The sequence below is a fragment of the Garra rufa genome, chromosome 23 (assembly GCF_049309525.1).
Source record: "Garra rufa chromosome 23, GarRuf1.0, whole genome shotgun sequence".
Lineage (NCBI taxonomy): Eukaryota > Metazoa > Chordata > Actinopteri > Cypriniformes > Cyprinidae > Garra > Garra rufa.
In genome coordinates this window covers 18,652,979-18,679,972 of record NC_133383.1, presented here as the reverse complement: position 1 = coordinate 18,679,972, position 26,994 = coordinate 18,652,979, and the positions used below count along the sequence as shown (strand labels likewise).

Below are 26,994 nucleotides of genomic sequence, written 5' to 3'. Positions count from 1 at the left end.
ATGAAATCTACATGCAAAAAGATGCAGCTTTTTATTGATTTGGCCCTGAAGTCTAAGCTACAGTGTGTTTGAGCAGCATAAGCATATATTCACACCTGACTGTGAGGCCAAAGGTTTCAAAACATCCAGATTCCAACATCCAGACAAAATGCTGAGACTTCTCAGGAGAAGAATAGAATAACAGTGAGCGTAAACAATGATCACAGCATAAACCAGTGATGGAGTGTATCGAACAATTTGCTGACCGATGTGCTGCCTTTTTTATTGATTTGACGATAGCATAAAAAGCACACCATCTTAAAACGTACCGCAGGATCTGGTGTGTTTAGTGGAGTGTTTGAATGTGTAATGAACCTCAGCACTCCTGAGGCGTTAGTGTGGATTACTGCCCATGAGTCACTGCTGCTAGAGAGAAAGCCGTAGGTTAAAAGGGTAAACTGATAGAGTGTGTGTAATAAGTGGGGAGCAGAGCTCTTCTTCAGAAGCCTTTGTAAGATTGTGTGTGCGGGTGTTGTTAGCCTGCGGGTGAAGAATCAGGTCATGTGTCACAGTGAATGGACGAGCCCTCAGTGAGAGCATTGTTCATACTGCAGCCTTACTCAGCGCTACATGCTGTCTACGACACGCACTAACAAAACAGTCTGCTACATTACAGTAAAGAACCATTGCTCATTGTATATTGTCACTCAATACTATCACCTACTTATACTTACAGAATAATACACTACAAATTGCTACACATTACTGTTTATTGGTGTGTGTGCACACCAAAAGTGAATTTAATTATTTTGTTTGAGTAAATAAAAAAAACCCGAATTAAATGCAAAGACAAAAATAGACTTGAATTCATGTCTGCAGGCGTGAATGACGGAAATTGGGCGACATGTCTGCCGCGAGTTGAAAAATTTTAACTTGAGTGGAAAATTTGCATGCCGCATTGTCGTTTAAGCCAGTCAGCGAAGAACTTATTGACACATCCGGTTGTATTAGAAAATGGAGGAAGGCATTACACAAAGATTTTATTTGCGTGAGTGACATGAAAAACATCCAGTTAAATCCTAAATGAAGCAGGGTTTATGAACAAATCACCTGAGCGAATGATTCAGTGACTTGCTCATAAAGACAGTTGCTTATTTATTTGTAGGAATCGCTGTTTCAGTCAAATCGACTCAGTGAATGATTTATTGACTCACTCATACGGAGTTGCTTTTAAAAACAGGGTTTGTACAAGGTGCGTAAAGTCCTTGAATTTGACTTTTTGAAATTTAAGGCCTGGAAAACCCTTGAAAATAGCAATATTCTTGGAGAATAAGTGCTTGAACTATTGAAAGACAATGTATCTATGAAATAAGTGTTTTATTTTGTCAATAAGCACATCTTTTCATGCAAAATTCATGCAGTTCGACAAATCATACTTTTTTGCTTGTTTTATTTAATGTCAGAAAAAAATCAAGCTATACAAGTAGTAGTACTGACAGTGTAGTGTAAACATGGCTGAAAAGAGGAACAGATGAATGAAATAAATTGAGTCACCTATGCTGGAACCATTCTGATTGATTCAAACTTCGATCATTTATTTCAAGCGATTCACTGAGCCGTTCGTTTTGAATTTCAACATCGCTTGTAATGATTTAAAAGCATGTAGTGATGGGTGAAAGAGCTTTTTGAAACTCTGAATCAGTTAAACCATTGCGTCGAAAAATGATTCACTGTTTCGAAGCGTTCCAATCGGGTCGCGAATCATTGTTTTAGATCAAGATTTTTTAGTTCTGATCTAAATCAAATTCACAAACCCATACTGAAGTCCTGACCTGATATGAAATTTTGAACTCGGAGCATGGATTGTGAATCATTTGATTCAGATCGGGACTTCGGTGTGGGTTTGCAAAATCATTTGTTTCAGGATTTCAGAGTGATTTCGCCAATCTTTTTTTTTTCAGATTTTTTTCCCCCTTAAACAGTAGAAAAGATCGGAATCATATCACAAATCTTTTTATTTAAATTGGGACTTTGGAGCGCCTATTGCCTATTTAGATCGAAACAGTTTGTAAATCATTTTGCGAATTGAAAGAGTCAAACCAAACGATTCACGATACGCGATTTGAAGTCCCGATCTAAATCAAAAGATTTGTGATACGCAAAGTTCCGAATTTTTCTACAGTTTAAGAAACAAAAATCTGAAAAATATTTTCTGATTTTTTCTTTCTTTTTTTTATTAGTATTTTTTTATTTATCCTTTTTTTTTTTTACACTTAAAATAGAAGACATTGCCCTGTTTGAAGTCCTTGAAAATACAAAAAAGCGGTGCTTGAAAAGTCCTTGCAAGTCCTGGAATTTTATTTTACAGTATCTGTACGAACCCTTTAAAAGGAACGCAGTTGACGCTACTTTTTAAAAAAGAATTTTATACTTTTGTTCAGAAATGATACATTAAATTGATCAAAACTGACAGTAAAGACATTTATAAACAATTGTTTTCTATTTTAAACAAATGCTGCTCTTTTAAGATCTCTGTACATAAAACAACTCTTAACAAAAGAGTATCATGGTTTCCACAGAAATATCAGCACCAAAATCATATTAGAATGATTTCTGAAGGATCTTGTGACTGTGAAGACTGGGGTAATGATGCTGAAAATTCAGCTTTGCCATCACAGGAATAAATACTTTAAATTATAATAATATTTCAGAACATTACTAGTTTCAATGTGTTTTTGTAGAGACTCCTTTAAAATAAATAAATAGTTAATTCTAAAAAAAAAAAAAAAAAAAAAAACACGTAATGGACTGTGATAGTGTACACTTTATTTGACCTATTTGTATTTAACTTAACATTACTATTTAATATGCTTTGTGTTTAAAGGCAGTACACTCAAATAGGCCTCGTGTGAACTCTTTGCAGTGCTTAGCATAGGTTGGGGATCAAACATGAAAGCCGTGAATAATTATTCATATCATTTTGTACTCATCAGTTATAAAGCTATTACATTTTTAATAATTACCCCCAGAGCCCCTTTTGAGTTTTCTCTTATTTTTCATTCTGATGTTGAAAAACTGGCTGAAGCCAGCTGTTGGAAAAGTGTTTTATCCCGTAGAATTAAATGACTATTATAATCATGTTAATTGCCTGGGCTAAATCCAGACGTTGCTCTCGGACCAATTGATTCTTTTGTCTCGCGTGAATTTAATTAAAAGACTTTGCCCTCTCATAACATAAAAGGCAACTCTCACAAAGCGACCTGTTGTGCGGCTTTTGATGTGCTCTTGAGTTGGTCTTTGATGCTTCTCATCTTGCGGTGTGATTGTATTGCTTAGAACCGCAGGAGAGCACTTTCCTGATCATTTAGTACACAAAAATACCATGCTAAAGAAACTCTGGACTGCATAGTGTTTGGGTTTAGAATCATGTTACAGCATGTTTGGTTTAAAACATGAAGACATTTTTCTGATTATTAATTTATGTTCCATAGAAAAAGTCATGCAAATTTGGAATGTATTGAATTGCCATTATACCATGAATAAAAAAAAAGGACATTGCGATTTTTTTTTTAATCATCTCAGAATTCTAACTACTGAGAACTATGAGGGAAAAAAAAGAAGAAGATAGAAACTCTTTTTTCTGGTGCAATGCCAAGTTTTCATCTCTTTTTTTTCTCAGAATTGCATGATAATACACAATTGTGAGTTAAGTCAGAATTGTGAGACAGTCGTAATTCTGAGAAATAAAGCTCAATATTAAAACATTTTTTCTCTGACTTGCTAGTTTATATATCGAAATTGTGACGTTTTCTCAGAATTGTAAGTTTTTATTTTGACTTTGTAACACACAATTGAGAGTTATTAGTTCAGAATTGTGAGATACAAACTCACAATTCTAAAAAAAAGTTCCTTTTTTTATCCCTCAAACTTGGGCTTTATAACTCGCTATTGTGAGTTTATAGCTCAGTAAGAGTAGAATTGCAGAAAAAAAGGCAAAATTGTGAGACAAAAAGTCGCAATTTAAAAAAAATAAAACTCATAATGCTGACTTTTTTCTTAGAGTTGCAAGTTTTCATCTTGAAATTGTGACTTTCTCAGAATTGTGAGTTTATATCTCACAATTCTGACTTTAAAACACGCAATTGTGAATGATGTCAGAATTGTGAGATATAAACTTTATAACTCACGGTTCAAAATTTATATCTCAATTCTGAGGGGAAAAAGTAAACATTCTGAGAAAAAAGCCAAAATTGCGAGATACAAACTCACAATTCTTTTTTTTATCCCTAAAAATTGGTCTTTATGACTTGCTATTGCGAGTTTATAGCTCAGTAAGAGTAGAATTGCAAGAAAAAAGTCACAATTGCAAGATGTAAACTTGCATATGCAAGAAAAAAGTCAGAATTGCAAGACAAAAAGTCGCAATTCTAAAAAAATAAAACTCACAATGCTGACTTTTTTCTTAGAGTTGCAAGTTTTCATCTTGAAATTGTGACTTATCTCGGAATTGTGAGTTTATATAACAATTCTGACTTTAAAACACGCAATTGTGAATTAAGTCAGAATTGTGAGATATAAACTTTATAACTCACAGTTGAAAATTTATATCTCAATTCTGAGGGGAAAAAGTAAGAATTCTGAGAAAAAAGCCAAAATTGTGAGATACAAACTCGACAATTCTGAAATAAACGAAACTCACAATGCAGACTTTTTTCTTAGAGTTGCAAGTTTACATCTTGAAATAGTAACTTTCTCAGAATTGTGAGTTTATATCTCACAGTTCTGACTTTTAAACACGCAATTGTGAATTAAGTCAGAATTGTGAGATATAAACTTTATAACTCACAGTTGAAAATGTAAATCTCAATTCTAAGGGGAAAAATTCTGAGAAAAAATACAAAATTGCAGGATGTAAACAATTGCGAGAAAAAAGTCAGACTTGCAAGATACAACCTTGCATTTGTGAGGAAAAAGTCAGAATTGTGAGTTTTTGTCTTAATTCCAACTTAATTTCTCAGAATTGCGAGATAAAATTCAGTGGCGGAAATGGGCTTCCATACATAGAAAAAAAAATCTGAATTGTACAATAAAAAAAAGTTACAATTACCTTTAAAAAAAAAAAAAAAAAAATCATCCTGGGGTGGAAACAAGGTTCCATATGAATGACATAAGGGTGAGTAAATTACAGAATTTTCATTTTTAGGCAAACTGTCCCCTTAAGTCATATTGCTATGTTCTAAATGTAACATGGTTACGAAATGGATAAAATAGGATTCTGGGTTGGAATGTTTCCCTAATACGACCTCTGGTGAACATTTGTTTAAAAAAAGCTAGTTCTAAAATGTCCTGTGTTGTAGAATGTGACGAAAGTACGGTTCGGCCCAGATCTCTGCTATTAGAGGAACAGCTTTGTTACAGTGAATCTGTATGAACTGCCCAAGCGTGAATGACCTACTTCCCCCCCATGGACACAGACTGCTTCATTCGCTCATTCGTTTATTCGTTCCCTCGCTTCCCCCCGCCGCTCCCTCCATCTGTCAGCGATTGAGCTCCATTACTTGGACGGAAGGAGGCAGAGGGCTTCAAAGCACAAGCTCCTCTCCCTTCCTGTCATGGTGATTGATTTCAGAACAAGATGTTTGCCTTTCATGCCGACCATGCATGACCTCTTCGGTCTGTATGGGGTCTTCATTTCCCCTTCCCTCTAAGGATTCACACTCTTAGATAGGCCCGGCCTTTAATTAGATACATCTTTAAACCCGCTCTTATCGTTCTTCGAATTGCTTATTGAGTTGAGCTAATGAAATATTCTCTTTGATGAGTGCCGGTTGGTGGAGGGCGGTTGACCTTTGTTGTAATAGAGTTGATTTCTTTTAACCTGCATTTGAAGGCCATCGGCTTGTTCTCCCCTGCTGTTACTAAAGCAATAAGTCACAAGAGGCCATGGTAAAATCAAGGTGATGCATGGCCTCGAGTGGCTTAGTGTGTGTGTGTGTGTGTGTGTGTGTATGTGTGTTGTAAAGGCATATATATACACATTAAAGTTTAAAATTTAGGAGTTTGTAAGATGTTTAATGTTTAGTCTCACCAAGGCTGCATTTATTTAACCAAAAATAAAGTAAAACAGTAATATTGTAAAACATAATTGATTTGGTGTTTAGGAAATTGGTTATTTCTTCTTATCAATGTGTTGTGTAGCTTTATAATTTGTGGAAATCATGATACTTTTTTAATAAAAATATATAGGGTCATCCTGTGTCAACTCAACCAGAGGTCCCTGGCTCAAATTTTTGAGTTTGCTAATAATTTTTTCTGAAGCAAGATGTACAGTACAAACATGTATAGTGATGAAAGCCAACATATTTAATGCCATGGATGAATACTTACTGAGTAATCCACTATTTTGTAGAGATGGGTCAAAATGTCAATTTTCACCTGAGATTGGTAGGTCTGATCTTTGTTGCATTATGTGCCAATGGTGACCATTCAAAAATAGGGAAACAGCACTTTTCAAGTTTTCCTCCAAGGTTTACATGCCTGTAACTCAAGAGGTATAGTATTGAAGATGTCTTAATGCCTCTTTAAATATTGGGTCATAACAAACTTTCCTTTTGGCATCTTTGGCCCTATGGTTCGGTTCCAGAGATATTTGAATTTCAAAATGGCTGTAGCAGTAAATTGATCAATTGTACACATTTTCAGTTGTCAAAAACCAAATGTGGGTCACTTTGCAAAAATATGATACTTTTCTTTTAAAGAGGAAAGTCTGAAGAACAAACAATTTTGAAACTAGATTTGTATCTCTTTTACTTTTGTCAAGAAAACTGCATTGCACATGCATGTCTGAGTGCCATAAATATTCTTTTTCCAAGGTTTGCCTGCCTATTTCTCAAGAAGCATTAAAGATATCGCAGTATGATTTTAGATTCTAGTTCTCAATAACCTTTTCTTTTAGAATCTTTATTTTCAAGGCCCAAGAGATATGAGATCTTAATGAGACTTCATGTCCAGACTGTTGAATATTACCCATTTTCAGTGATTGACAACCAAATGTTGGTCACTTTGTGTACAGCCGATACTTATTTTATTTAAAGAACAATGTCTGAAGAATAAATGAGGTTAAAATTAGAGTTTCATTTTTAGAGGTATCATTTTCCCTCTATCAAAACAATTGCATAGAACATAGCTGTCTATAGTGCTAAAAATGCACTGAAATGGTCATATTGAGGCACATTACCTTGCTCTCTGTAATCTGTTCATGAGATTCTATATTTGAATCAGTTTCAAGTATATTTGGAAGGAATTTTGCTCATTTTAACAACTTTTGAAGCTACTATAAGTTCGAACATGCAGTATTGTAAAAAAAATAGTGGAATCCTCTACAAAATAGTGTATTACTTAGTAAATATTCATTGGTAGCATTTAATATTTTGGCTTTCATCACTATGTTTATCTTTCTTCAGAAAGAAAATAAAAAATGTTGAACATCCTTGAAACTTACTATCATACACCATTTTACACCAGAATATTTATTTATTTTTCTGCAAAACAAGACAAAAACTTGCTAAAGCATGTGTTTGCAGTGTAGAGCCTGACTCAGTGGGAAGACAGATGGACGTGTGGTGTTTACCCACTCATGTGGAGGGCACAGGTCTCTCTCCCCTCTCATTTCATCTACTTCACTTCCTCCATCCATCTTTGGAATGGAACTAAATTGCTGTGTTATGTTTCTAAATCGGTGCTTGCTTGGTCACAAAAGCCTATTGCTTCTTGCGGCGCCTCAGAGCAACACTTTATGTCGTGTGCTTTCCTGTTAGTGCACTTTTTTTCTTTATTTCTTTTTTTGGGGGGGATAAAGAAGTAATATCTTCCCTCAGGGCCACAGATAAGACTAATAAAACAGAGAGGCCATGGACAGAATCTCTCTCTCCATCTCACAAAAGCCTGTGTAGTTACGCTTGGCAGGGGAACTGATCCCTGGAGTGGCTCTGCTGTAGAACAGGGGTGTAATCACGGAATGGGATCGAAGTGCAGGTCTCCCATGCTGTTCTCTTTTTGTCTCCCTCATTTACTGCTGGGTAAAGGGAGTAGGAGTTTTCCTGTTTGCCTCGTCAGCATCCCCTTGCATCTGTAGGATAGTGAGCACGGCCCTCGTATGTGTCACTAATGAATCAGAGCGATGTTTTAGCACCGCACCGCAGAGTTAAAACTACCTTGGATTATTATCACTGGTTGAGAAACAGCACGTTATAGAATAAATTGCATGTCACATACTGTTTTATGTTGTCTTTCTACAGCAGTTTTTTTTTTTCTTCTTTTGTGAGGCAGCACCTAGGCAAGATAAGACAAAAATACAAATATTTTTACCTAGTAGTTCATTTTGTAAATAAGGTTCTATATGATAATTATGATTCAATATTGTTAACATTTTTTTTACAGTATTTACCCTAATTTTAAATTTTCTAATTATTAGTGCTGTCAAAATTTGCGCAATAACACAAACAAGTGCCACCCCACTTACAACTGCTGCTTGTGTGTGACTTTTCCTGATGCACACTCCAACTTCACTCGAGCATGTAAATAGTACAGGTGACGAGGGAGCTTCAGTAGAACAACAGTAAACTGGGGTCAGATGAGATGTTGTCAGGTCGTATGTTACTACAAATGAATTTTCCTGTCCTGTCAGCTGTTATACTGTGCTCGTAACCTGTATCGTTTCATATTAAGGCGCTAATAAAACTACGAGCGTGTGTCTCGTCTCATGCTGTGTTACGTTCAGTACTGGTAGGTCTTAAAGTAATAGCAGCCTAATAAACTAAAAACCCAGCTGCTGTGATGTCTGTTAATCAAAAACAAAATAAAAAAAGAGGAAATCAATAACTTTTGTAGCTTTAAGGATTTGTCTATATTTAATTTAGTGTTTAGTGTTTGATAACTTTATTTAATTTCTGTGTATTTCGTACTTGCTAAAGGCCCAGGTAAATAATTAATTTATTTGAAGATTTTTTTTAAGTTCACTTAAAGTAGAAGTTTTTATTTTTTTAAAGTCTAATAAATGTTAAAATTGATAACTTTCAATTATACTCTAATGTTGAATGGCTATAGTTAATGGTTAAAAATGAGGAAAAAATAATTTTCTATAGACATCAGTAGTATTGGTATCAGTGATACTCGCCTTCAGTCATAAAGACAGATGCAATTAAAGAAATATGAAAAATATACTGTCTTTGTGTTGTTTGTTCTTTTAACTTGAAGATTGAATATGAATTTATTGCAATGTAAAAGTATATTTAAATACCTTAATGTTAGGTGGGATTATTTCTGATTAATCATGATTAATTTTAGAAAAAATGTGTGATTAATTAGTTTTTTCGATTGACAGCACTACTAATTATATATTAATTATAATAATAGCTAGTAATAGTTAACTAATCTTATTTCTACACTCTCAAAAATGCTGGGTTGAAAGTTGCCTATTTTGTGTTGTTTTGCAACCCATGGAAGGGTCAAATATGGACAAACTCAATCATGGGTTATTTTAACTTAGTTTGTTGATTTGTTCATTTAACTCAGCTTGATGAGTTGATTTATGCTAGTTCATTTTTACAGGAATACCGTCTTATTTTTACCCCATAATCGGGTTATATTTACAGATTAACTGGGTTTATATTTCCTGTGCAATTTTGTATAATACACTAAATAACGACTGTTCTTACACAATAGTTCATATATTTTACAGCATATTTTTAGAAAAATTGCAAATCGATTAGTCACGATTAATCATTTTATTACTCATTAATCACTCACCCTCATGTCATTCCAAATTTGTAAGACCTTCATTCATTCTTGGAACACAAATTAAGATATTTTAGATGAAATCCGAGAGTTTTCTGACCCTGCATAGACAACAACACAACTGACACACTCAATCTCCTGAAAGTCTTTTGACACGCATTCATGAGAGAAGAAATTGTTGAATAAAGTCATTATTTTTGTTGTCTTTGCGCACAAAAATTACGGTTGAACCACTGATGTCACATGGACTATTTTATCCATGTCCTTACTACCTTTCTGGACCTTGAAAGTTTCAGTTGCATTGCTGACTATGGTGGGTCAGAAAGCTTTTGGATTTCATCAAAAATGTCTTAATTTGTGTTCCCAAGGTGAATGAAGATCTTACAGGTTTGGAACCACATGAGTGAGAGTAATGACAGAATTTTCATTTTTGGGTCAACTATCCCTTTACATTTGAACAAATCTAAAAATAAAAATGTTAGAGTGTACAGCTTTTATATTTTTGTTCATTTTATTCAGATTCAGAATCTACTTGGCTGATAAATCTGAGGTTGGCATGTCTGTGCATTAGTCTGTTTGTCTGTTATCTGAAAGTGTCTTTCTTTCTGTTCAGACATCATTACACTTTCGTGGTGAAGGAGATAAGAGATAAAACCTGTGTAGACTGTAAAAACCTACTTTGCACTTGAAAGCTGCTGCCTTTGAGTGATGGTGTGTGTGTGTGAGAGAGTACGGAGGTGTTTTTAAGTCCCCACAGCAAAAGAAGAACTTCTAGAAAGCAAGGCAGCAAAGTGAACTCTAGGGAGCTTGTGTGTTATGTGTATTTGTGGGTAGATGTAGGGCTGTTCTTGTATCCAAAGTTTACCTTGCTAAATCTCTTGGGAAATGGCAAAAAAAAAAAAAAAAAAAATACAAATAAAACAAAAAAATAAAAACAAGTTTACTCTGAAATGGAAGCCACTCTTTGTCTTAACATAGCGGAATTTGAAAGCAGGCGTTTTCTTTGTTTGAAGTTTTTTGCATTCATTTTGAATGTTAGAATGATAAAATTTTTGCATATTTTACATGTGCTGTACAATAAGAAAGCTACAGGCAAAGGAAGACAGATGCGCAGAAAGAAAAACTGTTTTCTTACTTCTACAATAGAGAACAGAGCTCTTTACCAAAAAAAGTAGGTTTTGATGTTTTTTCCAAGGATAGACTAGACAAGTATAGATGAGCAAACCCAATTTATCGTCAGATGTTTTCCCAGAGTGAACTTCTAATGTTTCCTCTGCCAGCATCACATGTTGTTATACTTAATTCACACTGAAGGATGCACATTAGGGCCAGATGTGCTTACAGATGGATTAATGAAGTTTGCCATGTTGTCGAAAGATCATTGTAGTTCCTGCAAAAGAAAAACTCATCGAATTAGGCCCCATCCGTTGAATTATGCGTCCCAGACCCACCTTGGCGGTGGTTCAGCACATACTCGAGTGCTAGTGATCATGGAAGTGATTGCTGTGGAAAAGCCATTCAAGTTCACGCTCAGTATACTTGACAAACTCACTTTCCGTATCCTCTATAATCTCATGCACTTTTCTGTCATTCCAGCCAGTTTCCAGAAGGCCCCAGATTCCACCAGCCTCTAAAGTCTCCCTTCATACATCATTGCCTTTTGTATGCTCTTATGGCCTTTTTGATTGAAAGTACAGTCGTGGCCAAAAGTTTTGAGAATGACACAAATATTAGTTTTCACAAAGTTTGCTGCTCAACTGCTTTTAGATCTTTGTTTCAGTTGTTTCTGTGATGTACTGAAATATAATTACAAGCACTTCATACGTTTCAAAGGCTTTTATTGACAATTACATGACATTTATGCAAAGAGTCAGTATTTGCAGTGTTGGCCCTTCTTTTTCAGGACCTCTGCAATTCGACTGGGCATGCTCTCAATCAACTTCTGGGCCAAATCCTGACTGATAGCAACCCATTCTTTCATAATCACTTCTTGGAGTTTGTCAGAATTAGTGGGTTTTTGTTTGTCCGCCTCTTGAGGATTGACCACAAGTTTTTAATGGGATTAAGATCTGGGGAGGACCCAAAATTTCAACGTTTTGGTCCCAGAGCCACTTAGTTATCTCTTTTGCCTTATGGCACGGTGCTCCATCATGCTGGAAAATGCATTGTTCTTCACCAAACTCTTGTTGGATTGTTGGAAGAAGTTGCTGTTGGAGGGTGTTTTGGTACCATTCTTTATTCATGGCTGTGTTTTTGGGCAAAATTGTGAGTGAGCCCACTCCCTTGGATGAGAAGCAACCCCACACATGAATGGTCTCAGGATGCTTTACTGTTGGCATGACACAGGACTGATGGTAGCGCTCACCTTTTCTTCTCCAGACAAGCCTTTTTCCAGATGCCCCAAACAATCGGAAAGAGGCTACATCGGAGAATATGACTTTGCCCCAGTCCTCAGCAGTCCATTCGCCATACTTTCTGCAGAAGATCAATATGTCCCTGATGTTTTTTTTTGGGGGAGAAGTGGCTTCTTTGCTGCCCTTCTTGACACCAGGCCATCTTCCAAAAGTCTTGGCCTCACTGTGCGTGCAGATGCGCTCACACCTGCCTGCTGCCATTCCTGAGCAAGCTCTGCACTGGTGGCACTCCGATCCCGCAGCTGAATCCTCTTTAGGAGACGATCCTGGCGCTTGCTGGACTTTCTTGGACGCCCTGAAGCCTTCTTAACAATGCAGTGGAAAGTTTTTTTCGTGATTAAGTTAATTTTCATGGCAAAGAAGGACTATGCAATTCATCTGATCACTCTTCATAACATTCTGGAGTATATGCAAATTGCTATTATAAAAACTTCAGCAGCAACTTTTCCAATTTCCAATATTTATGTAATTCTCAAAACTTTTGGCCACGACTGTAGATGCATTTTGATGACAAAAAGGATAATCTAAATAATTAGATTAGATACTTTACCCAAAAATGAAGATTTGCTGATAATTTACTGAATTTCAGACCATCCACATGTAGTTTAGTTTATTTCTTCTGGGAAGCAATTTGGAGAAATTTTGTAACTTCCCCCCTGTCATCCAAGATGTTCATGTCTTTATTTCTTCAGTTCAAAAGAAATTAAGGTTTTTGAAGAAAACATTCCAGGATTTTTCTCTGTATAGTGGACTTCAATGGTGGCCAATGTGTTGAAGGTCCAAATTGCAGTTTCAATGCAGCTTCAAAGGATTTGATTCCAGCCAATAATACGGATCTTATTTAGCAAAACAATCAGCCATTTTCTAAAAGATGTATATTAATCACAAATGTTCGTTTTGCACTAGCTCAGTGGTTCTCAATTCCAGTCCTCGCGCCCCACCGTTCTGCATATTTTGCATGTCTCTCTTAGTTAACACACCTGATTCAAATAACCATTTCGTTAGAAGTGAACTCCGTGCAGGAACTGTGTTCCGATTGACATGGTCCCTGCACAGTGTTCATTGCTCCCTACTCCCTGAGTGGGGGAAATCTGTTTACTACACTTCGAAACATTCATTCACATATTTGCGCTACGCCACCGCATGCAGCGTCTTCACACACAGATGAAACTTACTAGAGAAGTGTTACATAAGTGCATCTGTAAATAAATACATTTTAAATTTAGGTCTCGAACGCTTTAATGACCTTCAAATGGAAATTATACACTCGCTTCGAACTAATGAATAATGGCGGAATATCCTGTGATGTCCACTTCGAAGGGCAGTAACGTTGGAATAGAACAGACGTCTGAAGCGATACGTGAAACACACAAAATATGCAGAGCGGTGGGGCACAAGGACTGGAATTGAGAACCGCTGCACTAGCTCAACTTCACGCATTATGCAGTCACGTTGGAAAGGTCACACGTGACGTAGGAAGTACCAACCCAATCTTTACAAAGGAAACTTGCGAACAAAGTCAAAAGCCCCTTACAAAAATGTAAAACAACAATGTTGGACAAGTTTGAAGTTGGAGGAGTTTTTGACCCTACCTTACCTGAGTACACAGTCGAAGCACTAACCGCACAAGACCTTTCCAACATGACTACGTAATGCGTAAAGTGCATCGCAGAGCTAGTGCAAGATGAGCATTTGTGGTTAAACGTATATAATTAGGCCAGGGGGCAGCCGTGGCCTAATGGTTAGAGATTCGGACTTGTAACCCCAAAGGTTGCAGGTTCGAGTCTCAGGTCCGGCAGGGATTGTAGGTGGGGGGAGTGAATGTACAGCACTCTCTCCACCCTCAATACCACGACTGAGGTGAGTCCCTTGAGCAAGGCACCGATCCCCCAACTGCTCCCCGGGCGCCGCAGCAATGGCTGCCCACTGCTCCGGGTGTGTGTTCACGGTGTGTGTGTGTGTTCACTACTGTGTGTGTGCACTTGGATGGGTTAAATGCAGAGCACAAATTCCTTGTATGGGTCACCATACTTGGCCTCACTCACCCCCTTTCCTTTCCTTTCCTAGATAATTTTTAGGGTTTAGCGTGTAGCTCTGAAACCCTATTGTAATAGTTAGAATGGTCATGGATCAGCGATCTCCACGTAAAGCTGATTTTGCAGACCTAACCGTAAGTCATAGAGACTTGAAACTTGTAGTACTCACACCGCTGACAACATCAGTAAGGCTCACCCTTACACCCGCTACAGCGATCAAAAGTACGAAATTGCTCATAACTCCTTAACCGTCAGTCGCAAGCTCAAGTGTCTCATGTCATTGGAATCCTGAACAGAATGAGATATCAGAACACTTATGTAAGAGCTTAATCTGAGGTCACAGGACAAAAATCGTAGAGCTGGTTGGTAGCGCTATAAGAGGGGGAAAACAAACATAAATTGCTATACCTACGCAATCATTTGTCCTATCAACATGAAAATTGCTGTGTGCGGTCTTGGTCCTAAGTGCAACAAATGTCTATAAGGACATTTGCGTATCTCAAAAAAACACATCCGTTATTGGCCGATGAAGTTTGAGCACCTATTAGGTGGTGGAGGCCGATTGGAGTGAAATTTGGTGGGCCTGTTTGAGTCATTGATCATTTTTTAATTTATAATTTTTGCCTTATTCAGATATTTACTTAAAACTATGTTTTTCCATTTTGCAAAAAATGTTTTTTTCTAAATAAAAGATTTTAGAATATTGGCCTAAAAATGGGTCCGTGTAGGTTTTATTCATATGATTTTCAATTTGAAACGAAATAAGCAGAAATAAGAAAACGGCTCCTTTATTCGTTTTTTCATGCGTTCAGAAAACGAAAAAAAAAAAAAAAAGATTTTGGCTCGATTTTTCGTTTTTTTGGTTCACGGGTAGAAAAAGGATAAACGGCTTCAAAATTCGTTTTCCACATGTGGGCGGTCACGACATGCCCCTTTACGCCGATTGGTCAATCAAACCCGGACCGGTGATGCCATCCATTGTTGGTTCAACAAAATAAAAGACCATTATTTATTTATTTTCATTCTTTTGTAGTCTTTAAAACAACAAACATTCAAGTGCAATAACATAAATTACATCAAAATATGATATAACAAAATATTATAATAATAAAATTAGAAAAGCATTTTCCAATTTCTTTGCTGTCTGCAGTACCCAGACAGCACAAAGAAGAACAGATCAATGTTCAGTCAAGTGTAAATGCACAGCAGGCAGAACTTTTCTTTTAGACATTATGCTCAATTTTGGACAAGCAATGATAAGTGCAAATACTGTAATGCAAATCGACTGAAGGTACCGAGGGTACTGTATATCATAGCCATGGGAAAGTTTCATTTCGCCAGGATTTAAGTTATTATAAGTGTGCACAGCCTTGATGCTTAAGTAAAATGTTGATATATTTAACGATTAAATTACTTGCCCACCGCCCCACTATCGTTTTTTATTGAAATATTATATTGAAATATTTTTTATATAAGTAATATCAAGGGGGACAACAGACAATCGTCTGCTTCATACAGCAGACGAGACGAGTGATCCAGCTAGATGATTGACAGGACCATAGTGGAGGCAGAAGCGCAAGAGCGCAAAGTGAACTTTTGTTAATTAAGAAAAAATATAGGTCGAGATCGAACCACAGCTGGCACTATAACAGTCATAAACATTACAAAACATAATATTTCTATGGCAAATTACCTTTATTTGCAAAAAAAAAAAAAAGGCTTGCTACATAATGTCTTTTTTCATATGTGCTTAAATGCCTTAAATCACTTGAACCCCGGTAATCGCTACTTGCAGCTATATTTTATTTTTTTCTTATTTCTCAGCTGGGATAGTATAGAGCACTTTGAAGCTGTATTGAAACTGCAATTTGGACCCACTGATCCCCATTGAAATCTGTTATATGGAGAAAAATCTTGGAATGTTTTCCTCAAAAACCTTAATTTCTTTTTGCCTTTCCCATGCCTACATATTGCTTCCTTTCAAATATAGTAAGTAGTATGTCTGAACATACCCTTATCCTTGTCTGAATGCCATTTAAGAGGAGCTTCTCCTCTCAAGCAGCTGAAAGAATCAACTACGGCTTGATACTTTTGAGTCTGAATGATTCTGATCGCTGAATAGAGAGATACGGCATGAATAGAGGTTGTCCCTCAGCACAAATACCCAGAGTGCTCTATCAGAGCTGAAGAGTTGATGCCTGGTTATCAGCCTGTCGTATCTTACAGTCCTGACATGCTCTGTCTGCTCAGCCGAGAGTTCTTTTGATGTTTCTGACTTCAAGTACATGAACAAGGCTATTAAACATGTAATGTCTCTGAAGCATGTAATCTGATTTGGTACATAAGTTTAACATGATGGATCGGTCCCGCAGGCGGATGAGGGCTGATGGTGTATCTCCTCTCAAATGCACACACACACTTACACAGTAGAATGTTTATTTTACGTGCTGTACCGTTTGCATCAGATACATGCACACACTTGGCTTTACTGAATTGTTGCAATATAGACACATTGCTGTGTATATAAGCATTTGCCCATGTTCTGATGAAACTGAAAGGTTTTTAGAACTACTGTCTGAGTCAGAGAAGAAACATTCAGACAAGCCATTACTCATTTTTATCACACACCAACATTATTTTACACACACACACACACACACACACACACACACACACACACACACACACACACACACACACACAGAGAGAGAGCTTAAAATGAAGAGCGTTAAAGGAGCTGTCATTTTAGAAAAATTCCTGAGCTCTTGAAAACGAGATAAAAAGAACAGTCTTCTACATCTCTGAAGTTAGATATGAAAACCTTGGCCCTGTGGAGAGGCATACAATCATTACTTTTACATTAAAAACAGCACTTTGCTGCCCATCATTTTGTAACTGGTTGGTTTCCACTTGTATTTGTGGACAGAGGTTGTAATGCACGGTATTTCGCCATTGAGAGCCTAAATTAATTTTTTTCTATTAAAATTTTTCTGGATTCCATTTCTTTTCCATTTAAATTTTTCTAGACTCTATTCTCAAATTCTGTTTTATTTATTTCCAAATCAATTTCCAAAGTTTTGTCCATTTTTGTCCAATTTTCCATTTAAAATTAGACTCCTTTTTTAATAGTTAAATTAAAAAAGTATTAATCAACTGTCTAATTATTCGAAATCATTAATTAAAAATCCTGAAATCTACAGTATAGCACTTTATTAAAAGTTTTAACAAAAATTTTAATTTTAAGGCCCAATTAACTTTTTTTCCCTTTAAATTTTTCTACACTCTTTTTAATAAATGTAAAAACATAATTTTGTATAATTAATTGAACTCATTAATTCATTAATTTAAATTGTGAAATCAATAGCAGTTGATTAAAAAATGTAACATGTTGTTTTATTTTTCTCAAATTCTGTGTTTTCCGTTGATTTTCAAGATTCTGTTTTAATGGATTCATCATTTTGGTAACACTTTACAATAAGGTTCATTAGTTAAACATTAGTTAATGTATTAACTAACATGAACTAACCATGAGCAATACATTTGTTAATGTATTTACTAATCTTTATTAACGTTAGTTAACGGAAATACAGTTGTTCATTGTTTGTTCATGTTAGTTCACACTGCATTAACTAATGTTAACAAAATTTTAATAATGTATTAGTAAATGTTGAAATTAACATTAACAAAGATTAATAAATGCTGTATAAGTCCAGTTCATTATTAGTTCATGTTAACTAATATGGTTAACTAATGTTAACTAATGAACCTTATTGTAAAGTGTTACCATAATTTTTAATAATCAAAATCTATAATCCATCTATAATTAAGTAATTTTATAAAAAAATTATTTACTATATACTTTTTTTTCCCAGAAATACAGTGTTGTGTATTTACCATTAAATTATATTATTTTATATTATTTTATTATATATACATTATTTAACATTAAAAATAATGTTTTAACAAGAATTTTATTAGTAGTAGTAATACTATCATTAAATTAAGTAATATATTTCTGTCAGAGTTTCTTCAAGTTAAACCAAACTTTAAAATGCTCATGAAGTGACTCTCAACGCAGTTTAATAATCTCAGAGATTATGTTTATGTTTTCATATAATCATATATTGAGGCGGCAGAGACTTAAAACACTATGAACGTGACACACATTTGGATGGATTTGGTCTGTTTCCCTGAATTTTTTTTTTTCTTTTTTTATATTGTTTTGTCATCTATATTTTGATTTAAGGAGTTACAAATGGCCCTTGATTGACATTGCAATAAAAATTCTATCACCTTTTTTTTTTACAGTTGAAGTTTTAGGTGTTTTTGTGTTGGATTTGTCAGGTTTGGTGAACTTTTGGGTTGTATATCGTCAACCTGATCTGGCAACAGCGCCATTTATTCACAAAGACACACAAAACATGCAGGATTCATATTTGAATAGTATTATTACCAGTCCATATTGCATTTCTGACCTACTGATGTATCAATCAAAAATGTAACAAATTCCAAAGATTTCACGTTATACAGTAAATTCCATTTTTACGACTGGATTCAGTCTACATTTTCTGCATCGTGCAAATCATAGGGCCCTAGAAGCATTTCATTAGAATAGTTTTGAGTGCTGATTTGGTGCTCATAAAACATTTATTATCAGTGTTGAAAACAGTTGTGATTTATATATTTTTGTGGAAACGTCATACATTTTTAATGCATTCTTCTTTAAATATATTCTATCATTTAATATTCTAAATCTCTAAGGGTTGCCAAGTCACTGTGCTGTTCCTAGTAGGCGTTCCTACTCTTAATTGTATCGAATGTCTCACTTTTCCTTCCTTTGATGTACTTTTTTTGGCACGGGAAGTATCTGTCTCTTTGTAGCTGGAGTATAATAATGTAATTGATTGGTTCTGTAAGCAGAGATATGTGAAGATACACAGCTCCCCTGCAGAGATGAGCTTTGTCATATTGAATATTGATCTTCCTGTCTAGAGTCCTCTGTGGATGAGAAAGTTCTGTGTCAGACCGCAGCGCTGCTCCTCTGCTTCCTCTGCTGTATTTGAGACTCCTTTTATCAAAATGCTTGTTTTTCTGTGGGGTAAAGATGATTTTATTTAGCAGCTTGGCAGAACAATGTTTGCTGGAGGTAGACAAGTATACGCCTACTGAAGTGTGTACAGCTTAGGTTGTGTAATGCGTTTTAGTGCGAAATATATTGTCTATAACAGGAATGGTCTTCATGCTGTTAATTAATGGTCCTTAACGACATGAAGCCGCATGCCGTTTACATAACCCTCATTTACATAATATTACATATTTTAGATAAAAAAGGATTATACACTATTGTTCTAAAGTTTGGGGTCGGTAAAATGTTTGTAAAGAAGTATCTTTTGCTCAACAAGACTGCATTTATTTGATCAAATCCAACCAATCTGGCAACACTGTTCGTTTACTACACACATACTGAAGCGCACATCACGTACATAGTTTTTTAGCCTCTGCCACCTCAATGTATGATTACATAAACACATAAACAATCTCTAGAACTGTTCTGATAGTCACGTCATCAGCATTTTACCATTTCTTTTGAGAAAAACTACCATACTATCATATAGAAACAGAAACTTTTTCACAGCAAACTGTCAAAATAAAAGTTTGGTTTAACTTGAAGAAACTCTGACAGAAATATATTACTTAATGTAATGATAGTACTACTGTCACAGGGAGTCAGACTGAGACGTGCGGATCCATTAGCAAGGCTTTATTGAGAAGTGTCGACAGGCAGGAGTAAACGCCAGAAAACGGGAACAACGTAGGTAATCCGGGAAACAGTTCAATACTCAAGCAGTGGTCGCAATGGCAGGCAGCAGGAATCAATAACGGGGTACACAGTCCAGGGTCATACACAGGAAATCCAACACAGAAATAAACGCTCAGAATTACGACCATACAGAACAATAAGACTTCGCAATGAGGCTGTGTGTGTGTGTGGCTTAAATGCATGTGTGTGAATGAGGAACAGGTGTGCAGCAATCAGTGCAATGGGTGACGAGGAGCAGCTGTGTGCAGTGATTAGTGCAGTGGCTTGTGGGAAATGAAGTCCATGAAGTGTGGTGCAAGAGTTCATGATGACAGGATAGACCAGATACGTGACAACTACTACTAAAATGATTGTTCAAAAAATATATAAAAAAATATAAAAAAAATATATATAAAAAATATTAATGGGTAAGAATGTGTAATTAATTGAGATCCTAAAACTTACACAATTTAACAGCAATTTAATAAAAGTTTAACAAACTTTAACAAACTATGAAATGTTTTATTTAATTTAATTGTTTATTTATTTAAGTTTAGATTTCTTACTAAATTCAGTTTTCCATTAATTTTATGGATTCCATTTTAATGGTTTCATTAAATTGTTATTTTGACTTTATTATAATTATTATACTTACTATTAGTTTATTTATTTCTCTTTTTTTCAGAAATAGTTTTATGTTCCACATTTACATTTTTCTGGTTAACGTATTCTGGTAAATAGTTGTTCTGGTAAATATTTCTTCAAAAATAGTGTTTAATAGTAATTTTAGTAGTAGTAGTAGTAGTAGTAGTAGTACAGCCATTACATTAAGCAATATAGTTTTGTCACAGTTTATTCAAATTAAACCAAACTTTTATTTTGAGAGTTTGCTGTGAAGACCTATTTCTGTTTGTGTATAATATGACAAAAAAACCTCTAAAATACTCATAAAGTGACTCTCAAAGCAATTCTAGAGATGATCTGTTTCTGTACTCATATATACTGCAGCGACAAAGGCTTAAAACACCACAAGCATGACGTTTCTTCTTTCTTGCATGACATGTATAGGAAACAACGCATCTGTGCTGTTCATTCACACAGAGACACACAGAACATGCAGGATTCATATTTAAATAGTATTTTTGCGGCTTAATATTCACAAGCACTAGTCCATATCGCATTTTGATTTAAGTGTACCAACCTACTTTTGATTTATACATCCAAAATTTGACAAATTCTGTGATGTTATACAGTAAATCAAATTTTTATGAATCCGCCCACTGAGCCTTAGTTAAGTCAGTAATCAGAAAAGCCATTTTACAGGCTTAAAAGTTCTTACATTGTGATAAAATATTATCATTTTTGATTTCTCTTTTGTAGAGTAATACACACTAATGAATTTCATGCCGCAAGGTTAAAGTAAAAGATTCTGGTCTGACTGTATGTGTCAAAATGTTTAATCCAAAAAGTGTTTCACACTCATATCTGTTTTTTTTTTTTTTTCTGGCAGAAGGACATGACCCTGAAGCCCCACGAGCGGAGACAGAAGCAGGCAGGGCCGCTGCGCAAGAAAAAGCCAGGCCGAGTGCCGAACGGGCTGAGCTTGGACCTACACAAGGACCGACTCAACCACAACAACCACCAGCACCACCACTCTGACCAGGAGAACAACCCTCGCCTGGCCCATACACACAGCAAGAAGAAGAAATACCTGCAGAAAAAACACCGACCTGTAAGTCCAACTTTATCTTTTCAAACAGGAAAACATTACACTGGGGGCCTCGTATTTGCTTGATTTGTTTCGAAAAGATTTTTCACAATCCCGTGCATGAGCTTTAGCACATGGTTCAGTGAAATGGTTCAAAAACAGCGTTTTGTTGTTAGTAATTTTAGTGCTTCAACTTAAAGCTTTTACATTTTCCATTTGCATCTAATTACAGTTTACTTCATTGAGACGCTTCTTTGCCTTTTCATGATTTTTTTACAAATTAAACCATGATTAGATTGTGTACTGAGATGATAAACCTACAGTCATGTTAATTTCTCAAAGCCACGTATAACGTCAGTCCATCATCGCTAACAATGACTGAACAACAGAAGAGGTGCGACAATCTGACTCCATTAAGGCGGAGCTCATTTGAATCAAGTAATTGCGGATGATCACTAACCGTCTCTGTAGCAGCCTAAGACTTATTACTAATCTAATCAGAGGAGGTAATTAATATGACACCAGGTTTCACAGGCAGGCTGCTGGTTTGTTGGGTCTTTCAGACGTTACACAATGACACAAGTGTGGACTGATTTACGAAAAAGTGCCAAAGTGGGGAGAGAGAGAGAATAATAGAGATTGTGTCCTCTAAGATTAGATGTGTAAAGACACTGCTGATTAATTCTGTCATTAAGGATGAACGAGAAGAGGACGGGCGCTGGCTTTTTTGGACTTGTTTTATGGTGTTAATTAAATTAGTCACTCTTGTTATTGTTGCTGCGAGGTGTTGCACTCTTGCTCTTTGTGTTTGTGTGTGTTTGTGACATCCTCTTGTTTTTACTAATGAGTATTTATAACGTGTACACAGAGGAATTGCTACTACAGAGCAAGCAATCAGATGCTACATTTAGGACTCCAGACGGCAAAAAAACAGTTGCATTTGTGCAAAAAATACAAGTAGGCGAGTGATATTTTTGCTGAGATAGCCACTGGCGACTATATAAATATACATGGTTTGAATTTGCATGGAAAAAATAAATAAATTTAAAAAATAAAATAAAAACAACATTTATTTTGAGGCACTTTAGCACTTTTTTTTTTTTTGTCTGGAGCCCTGCCTTCATGGTGCATTTTTCTGAAGCTTTCAAATTCATTGTATTCTCAGATTTGGAACCACATGAGGGTAAGTAAATAATGACTATTTCTTTTTGGGAGCTGAGATATTCCTTTAAACACATGCTGAATGGCACACACACACACACTTTTCCCATAGATGGAAGCTGCAGACAGGAAAGGTACAGGTACCATTTGTCCTTGTTAGAGAGAAAGAGAGAGAGAGAGAGATTGCAGAGCTCTCTCGTTCATCATGTGTATTCTGCCCATGGCTGAATTAAAGGCAGACAAATCCATCTCTCATGGAGCAGTCTGGGGGAAGTGATGGCTAGGACACTTTAAGCTTTTATCAAACACCAAGGCAATGGCCATAAACTTGAGTTACGCTGGATGGTGGGGAATTAAATTCCCTTTCTTCATTGTTTCATCCTCCTTCTCCCTCGCCCTTGTTTTCTGCCCAGCTGTCTGTGTACGGTGTGCTGCACAGGTATGAGTTTTACATCTAGGGCATGTGTTAAACATTGAAGGAAAAAAAAAGGTAATTGCAACCTTTTATTTAACCATTCTGACTTTTTTTTCTCACAATTGAGTGTTTACATCTTGCAAATTGGACACTTTTTTACTGAATTGCGTGATAAAAACTTGCAATTCCGACTTTTGTCTTTGAATTGTGAGATATAAATTTGCAATTGCAAGTAATAAAGTCAGAATTAAGAGATATAAACATTCAATTTGACTTTTTTCATGCAATTGCAAGTTTATATCACAAATTTCTGACATTTTTTTCTCAGAATTGTGAGATATAAACTGGCAATTGTGTTAAAGTCCAGTTCAGAGTTGAAAAAAGATACTGATATTTTCTTTATATCTCAGAATTGCAAGTTTGTGTTGCAATTATGACTTTTTTTCCTCAGAATTGCAAGTTTGTGTTGCAATTATGACTTTTTTTCCTCAGAATTGCAAGTTTATGTTGCAATTATCACTTTTTTTCTCAGAATTGTGAATTTATATCTCACAATTGTGACTTTTTTCCAGAATTGCAAGTTTTTTTCCAGAATTACGAGTTTATATCTCGCGATTGTGACTTTTTTTCCAGAATTACGAGTTTATATCTCGCGATTGTGACTTTTTTTCCAGAATTACGAGTTTATATCTCGCGATTGTGACTTTTTTTTCAGAATTACGAGTTTATATCTCGCGATTGTGACTTTTTTTTCAGAATTACGAGTTTATATCTCGCGATTGTGACTTTTTTTCCAGAATTACGAGTTTATATCTCGCGATTGTGACTTTTTTTTTCCAGAATTACGAGTTTATATCTCGCGATTGTGAATTTTCCAGAATTATGACTTTATATCTCCCGATTGTGACTTTTTTTTCCAGAATTACGAGTTTATATCTCGCGATTGACTTTTTTTTCCAGAATTATGAGTTTATATCTCGCGATTGTGACTTTTTTTTCCAGAATTACGAGTTTATATCTCGCGATTGACTTTTTTTTCCAGAATTACGAGTTTATATCTCGCGATTGACTTTTTTTTCCAGAATTATGAGTTTATATCTCACGATTGTGACTTTTTTTTCCAGAATTACGAGTTTATATCTCGCGATTGACTTTTTTTTCCAGAATTATGAGTTTATATCTCACGATTGTGACTTTTTTTTCCAGAATTACGAGTTTATATCTCGCGATTGACTTTTTTTTCCAGAATTATGAGTTTATATCTCACGATTGTGACTTTTTTTTCCAGAATTACGAGTTTATATCTCGCGATTGACTTTTTTTTCCAGAATTACGAGTTTATATCTCACGATTGTGACTTTTTTTCCCAGAATTACGAGTTTATATCTCACGATTGTGACTTTTTTCCAGAATTACGAGTTCATATCTCGCGATTGTGACTTTTTTCCCCAGAATTACGAGTTTATATCTCGCGATTGACTTTTTTTTCCAGAATTACGAGTTTATATCTCGCGATTGTGACTTTTTTTTCCAGAATTACGAGTTTATATCTCGCGATTGTGACTTTTTTTTCCAGAATTACTAGTTTATATCTCGCGATTGTGACTTTTTTCCAGAATTACGAGTTTATATCTCGCGATTGTGACGTTTTTTCCAGAATTACGAGTTTATATCTCGCGATTGTGACTTTTTTCCAGAATTACGAGTTTATATCTCGCGATTGTGACGTTTTTTCCAGAATTACGAGTTTATATCTCGCGATTGTGACTTTTTTTTCAGAATTACGAGTTTATATCTCGCGATTGTGACTTTTTTTTCAGAATTACGAGTTTATATCTCGCGATTGTGACTTTTTTCCAGAATTACGAGTTTATATCTCGCGATTGTGACTTTTTTCCAGAATTACGAGTTTATATCTCGCGATTGTGACTTTTTTTTCAGAATTACGAGTTTATATCTCGCGATTGTGACTTTTTTTCCAGAATTACGAGTTTATATCTCGCGATTGTGACTTTTTTCCAGAATTACGAGTTTATATCTCGCGATTGTGACTTTTTTTTCCAGAATTGCGAGTTTATATCTCGCGATTGTGACTTTTTTTTCAGAATTACGAGTTTATATCTCGCGATTGTGACTTTTTTTTCAGAATTACGAGTTTATATCTCGCGATTGTGACTTTTTTTCCAGAATTACGAGTTTATATCTCGCGATTGTGACTTTTTTTCCAGAATTACGAGTTTATATCTCGCGATTGTGACTTTTTTTCCAGAATTACGAGTTTATATCTCGCGATTGTGACTTTTTTTTCCAGAATTACGAGTTTATATCTCGCGATTGTGACTTTTTTTTCCAGAATTACGAGTTTATATCTCGCGATTGTGACTTTTTTCCAGAATTACGAGTTTATATCTCGCGATTGTGACTTTTTTTTCTCAGAATTACGAGTTTATATCTTGCGATTGTGACTTTTTTCCAGAATTATGAGTTTATATCTCGCGATTGTGACTTTTTTTTCCAGAATTACGAGTTTATATCTCGCGATTGTGACTTTTTTTTCCAGAATTACGAGTTTATATCTCGCGATTGTGACTTTTTTTTCCAGAATTACGAGTTTATATCTCGCGATTGTGACTTTTTTCCAGAATTACTAGTTTATATCTCGCGATTGTGACTTTTTTTCCAGAATTACGAGTTTATATCTCGCGATTGTGACTTTTTTTTCTCAGAATTACGAGTTTATATCTTGCGATTGTGACTTTTTTCCAGAATTACGAGTTTATATCTCGCGATTGTGACTTTTTTTCCAGAATTACGAGTTTATATCTCGCGATTGTGACTTTTTTTCCAGAATTACGAGTTTATATCTCGCGATTGTGACTTTTTTTTTCAGAATTACGAGTTTATATCTCGCGATTGTGACTTTTTTTTCAGAATTACGAGTTTATATCTCGCGATTGTGACTTTTTTTCCAGAATTACGAGTTTATATCTCGCGATTGTGACTTTTTTTTTCCAGAATTACGAGTTTATATCTCGCGATTGTGAATTTTCCAGAATTATGACTTTATATCTCCCGATTGTGACTTTTTTTTCCAGAATTACGAGTTTATATCTCGCGATTGACTTTTTTTTCCAGAATTATGAGTTTATATCTCGCGATTGTGACTTTTTTTTCCAGAATTACGAGTTTATATCTCGCGATTGACTTTTTTTTCCAGAATTACGAGTTTATATCTCGCGATTGACTTTTTTTTTCCAGAATTATGAGTTTATATCTCACGATTGTGACTTTTTTTTCCAGAATTACGAGTTTATATCTCGCGATTGACTTTTTTTTCCAGAATTATGAGTTTATATCTCACGATTGTGACTTTTTTTTCCAGAATTACGAGTTTATATCTCGCGATTGACTTTTTTTTCCAGAATTATGAGTTTATATCTCGCGATTGTGACTTTTTTTTCCAGAATTACGAGTTTATATCTCGCGATTGACTTTTTTTTCCAGAATTATGAGTTTATATCTCACGATTGTGACTTTTTTTTTCCAGAATTACGAGTTTATATCTCGCGATTGTGACTTTTTTCCAGAATTATGAGTTTATCTCGCGATTGTGACTTTTTTCCCAGAATTACGAGTTTATATCTCGCGATTGTGACTTTTTTCCAGAATTATGAGTTTATATCTCG

At 35.3% G+C, this 26,994-nt stretch overlaps 1 protein-coding gene across 5 annotated transcripts in view; it reads left to right on the top strand.

Moving 5' to 3' along the window:
* The window catches only part of auts2a (activator of transcription and developmental regulator AUTS2 a), a 473,806-nt gene that overhangs the window by 111,946 nt on the left and 334,866 nt on the right, over positions 1–26,994 (top strand). For all 5 annotated transcript variants that reach the window (XM_073829732.1, XM_073829730.1, XM_073829733.1 and 2 more), the window contains exon 3: positions 21,535–21,756. In XM_073829732.1, coding sequence (XP_073685833.1) covers positions 21,535–21,756 — 222 coding nt within the window. The remainder of the gene's footprint in view (positions 1–21,534; positions 21,757–26,994) is intronic.